The 4,603-nt window shown below is 34.7% G+C and overlaps 1 protein-coding gene across 1 annotated transcript; it reads right to left on the bottom strand.

Moving 5' to 3' along the window:
* Positions 1 to 696: 696 nt before the first annotated feature.
* On the bottom strand, positions 697 to 3,771 carry LOC140451123 (uncharacterized). Its single transcript, XM_072544852.1, has one exon. It carries the CDS (start codon positions 3,769 to 3,771, stop codon positions 697 to 699), a length of 3,075 nt encoding a protein of 1,024 aa, XP_072400953.1.
* Positions 3,772 to 4,603: the final 832 nt, after the last annotated feature.

The raw sequence follows: 4,603 nt of genomic DNA, 5'->3' as shown, positions 1-4,603 counted from the left end.
ACTTTCCTATTCCTACTACACAAAAAGAAATAAAGTCATTTTTAGGATTAGCAGGATATTACAGAAGATTTATCCAAAATTTCGCCAAAATAGCTAAACCTTTAACTATGTGTCTAAAGAAACATGCAAAAAGTTATACACACTCCAGAATTTAAAAAATCTTTTAATCATCTTAAAGAACTTTTAATTAATGCTCCAATTTTAAAATATCCAGATTTTTCAAAACCATTTATATTAACTACAGACGCTTCAAATATAGCCTTAGGTGCAATTTTGTCACAAGGAAAAGTCCCAAATGATTTACCCGTAGCATACGCCTCAAGAACTCTTAATCAAACAGAGCAAAAATATTCTACGATAGAAAAAGAACTTTTAGCAATTGTATGGGTGAATAATGTTTTTATTTCTGAGCCTTCAGAAGTATTGTGGACTGTATTCCTTGTATAAAAAATATTTATTCTGACTTTAACACCTTTATTATAATAATTTTATAAAAACTTAAAATTAACAAAACCAAAAAAAGAATGTCTTATTTCTCCTTGACAGCTACGCGCCGTCGTTGTCGCTAGTATTCGATGCATGCGCCCTGTGGTCCGTGCAGGGACGGCTCTTGCACTGTTGACTGCTGAACATGCCGCCCCCCTTGAAAGGCTTAAGTGATGCCTTTCAAACAACGCTTCTTGTAAACCATAACCATTATTGTTCATCCATTGGCAGGACGGCTAACTTTACACAAGGCCTTTTGAATTCACCTTTAGAAGTACGCACAGTCACAACCCGCACAACATTATCTGTCCCAGCATGTAGTTGCAATATTCTACCCAATTCCCATTTAGTAGGAGGAAGACCATCCTCTTGAATAATAACCAATGACCCAATTTTCACGTTGTCAGCTGCTGTTCTCCATTTGGTTCGCTGCTGAAGTGAAGAGAGGTACTCACGTGACCAGCGTACCCAAAAACTCTGAATTATCTGAGTCAGGTGATGATACCGTTTCAACTTATTCGGATTTATTTCAGTTAGCTCTTCTTGTGGCAGTGCTACAAGTGGTGCTCCAATTAGAAAATGTCCAGGGGTGAGTACACCAAGGTCTTCTGGACTTTCCGACAGAGGTAATAAAGGACGGGAATTTAGGAGAGACTCAATTTGCGTCAACAAAGTATACATTTCGTCATATGTAAATTTATTATTACACATTACCCTTCGTATATGAAACTTTACCGATTTTACAGTTGATTCCCAGATGCCACCAAAATGTGGTGAGTGAGCTGGAATAAAATGCCAATGAATCTTATGTTCCGAAAAATAATCTAAAAAATTTGATTTTACCGTTGCATCATTCATAAATGAATATAACTCCTGCAAATGATTATTTGCCCCAACGAAGTTAGTTCCATTATCAGAATACATATTTTTACATAGACCTCTTCTAGCAATGAAACGTTTAAATGAATTTAAGAATGAATTAGTACTTAAATCATATACAAGTTCAATATGTGTCGCCCTTGTTGTAAAACATGTAAAAATACATATATAGCATTTAACTACTTTACAATTCCGTAAATAGCTTGTTTTCAATTCAAAGGGACCCCCATAATCTACACCACAATTATAAAATGGCCTTGTAGGCAGAAGTCTAGATTTAGGTAAATCTCCCATAAGAGGTACAAGCAATGTAGGTTTGACACGAAAGCAAGTAACACATTTATGCAGAATGTGCCTAACCGTGTTACGTCCAGATAATAACCAAAATTTTAAACGAATTATTGATAGCAATGCTTGTGGACCTGCATGCAAGTATTTATGATGATACGATATCACTATAAGTTTAGTTAATACATGACCGTTCGGGAGTATGATTGGATGCTTCTGGTCAAAAGACAATTCTGACTTTTGAAGACGTCCACCAACTCGTAATAGTCCTGTATCATCAAGAAAAGGATTTAATGATAAGATTTTACTCGATTTATGTATTGGTTTTGATTTTTTTATTGTTTGTATTTCCTGATGAAATACTTCATTTTGTGCCATATATACCAAACAGAAAAAACTTCTTTCTTTTTCATCTACAGTAAAAGGACCCGTTGTCTTATTATTAGATGATTTACAATTGGTGACAAACCGAAGTATATATGGAAAAACACGCTGCAATTTAGCTAAGCTGGAAAAACGGTTCCAAATTTCAGCAAATTGCACAGTTGATATAAATGTTTGAATTACCTTCTGGTCAGGTATGATAGAAATGTGTGAATTTGACAAAGCCTTAGTAGGCCAAGACAATTTATGAGAAGCTAACCATGGTGGCCCATTCCACCACAATTTTGAAGTGTTTAATAACTTTGGTTCATATCCGCGCGTAATTATGTCGGCTGGGTTATCATGCGAGTCAACATGATGCCAGCTATATCCATTAGAAAGCCTTTGTATTTCCGACACCCTATTTCCAACGAAGGTTTTCCATTGTGACGGTTCACCCAAAATCCAATGAAGAGTTATCATTGAATCAGACCAAAAATGTACCTCATCAAAGCCAACACCTATTGTTGCGATAACCGCCGATGCCAATTTGGCAGCCAATAAAGCACCACACAATTCCAATCTAGGCAAAGATATTGTTTTTAAGGGTGCTACCCTTGATTTCGCACATAATAAATGAACTAAGCAAGAACCACCTTGATCCAGTGACCGAATGTAGAGTGCTGCTCCATAAGCAGACTCTGAAGCGTCACTGAAACAATGTAATTGTCTATTAATTGGATTAGAACACAAAACTTGCCTGCTAATGTGAGTCTTCTCCAAATCTGCAATTGATTCCCTAAACTGGTTCCAAGCTGTGTGTAAATCTAAAGGTAAAGACTCATCCCAATTTAATTTTAATTGCCATAGTGATTGCATTATTAATTTAGCTTTAATTATAACTGGCCCTACTAGTCCAAGAGGATCAAATATCTGTGAAACTAAAGACAGAACTGTTCTTTTGCTAACCTTTGTGTAATTAGAAAAATTGATTTTATATTGAAGCGAATCTATCTTTGAGTTCCAATAAAGCCCTAATGTTTTTGTTGTAACATCATCTGCAAGATAATGTTCAATGTCTCCCTTTATTTGAATATCCTCATCAAAAATTTCAGGTTTGTTTGATACCCATTTTCTAAGTGAAAATCCTGCTGTGCACAAAATATTATTTAATTCATCCTTTAATGATTTTACTTCTTCAATTGAACTCCCTCCTGTAAGCAAATCATCAACATAAAAATCCTTTAAAATCACCTGGGAAGCTAGAGGCAGGTTCAATTGATTCTCATGAGCTAATTGTTGTAAGCTTCTTATAGCCAAAAATGCTGCTGGAGCGGTCCCATATGTTAGCGTTTTCAGCTTGTATGTCTCAATTGGTTGCTCATCCGAAAACCTCCATAATATTTGTTGTAGTTTTTGCTGAGTTTTGCAAACAAAAACCTGTCGATACATCTTTTCGATGTCTGAAGCTATAACTACATTATGTTTTCGAAAACGAAGAAGAATGCACATTAAATCATCTTGTAATTTTGGTCCGACCATTAGAACATCATTTAATGACAAACCACTGTCAGTTCTAGCTGACCCATCAAACACTACCCTTAATTTTGTAGTTAAAGACGTTTCTTTTAAAACTCCATGATGTGGAAGATAGTAGTTGGGTGTTTCTGAATTGAAGTCAGTTTTATCTTCAACCTTTGACATGTGACCCAACTGGATATATTCCTGCATAAACTCATGGTATTTAATTTTCATTTCCAAATTTTTATTTAATTTATTTTCCAATAATTCAAATCTTTTTAGTGCATTACTATAAGAATTTAACTAAACCTTTAACCAGAATGTGTACCTTATCTGCCCGTAATTGTAATTTTTCAAAAAATGAATGTGATATAAAATTTGACTGTGAACCTGAGTCCAATAAAACTCTACATTCATGCAAAATTCCATATTTGTCTTGCATATATACTAAGGCCGTTGAAAGTAAAATATCAGTTTTTAATCTGTATGATATACCTTGCTTAGAATGATTTAAAAAATTAATTGAATCCTGACCTATATCAGCCGAATGTGATTCTAAAAAACATGTCTGACCTATATCACCCGAATGTGATTCCAAAAAACCTGTCTGACCCAAAAAGTTTAATTGAGATGTACCTTCCATTGAATTATTATGGAATACACCTTGTCCCTGAATATGTACTTCCTTTCCCTGATTAGATATGCCATTTCCCTGTGTGTGTGTTTCTTTCTGGGTAGATATACCACAAATTTGTGATTCAACCTTTGATCCGTTGAGTTGAGTTGCATTTGTTTGTAAATGAGAATTGTTTATAAATTTACCATCCATATGTAAAAGAGTATTGTGTCGTTTTCCACAAAGTTTACAACCTCCCCATGTACAATGTTGTACTAAGTGTCCATCCTTTAGACAGTTCCAACATGCTTTTGATTTTGTTACCTCTTGTCTTCTAGCTGACACTGATAAATTATGAAATTTTTTACATGAATAAAAATAGTGCGGTAAATTACAAAGTGCACATTGTTTGGACGTTGCAATGAATGACTTTGATAATGTCATTTTTTG

Source organism: Diabrotica undecimpunctata, chromosome 9 (genome assembly GCF_040954645.1).
Source record: "Diabrotica undecimpunctata isolate CICGRU chromosome 9, icDiaUnde3, whole genome shotgun sequence".
NCBI lineage: Eukaryota > Metazoa > Arthropoda > Insecta > Coleoptera > Chrysomelidae > Diabrotica > Diabrotica undecimpunctata.
Note: the sequence above shows the minus strand (reverse complement) of the source record. Positions and strands in the feature narration are given on the sequence as shown.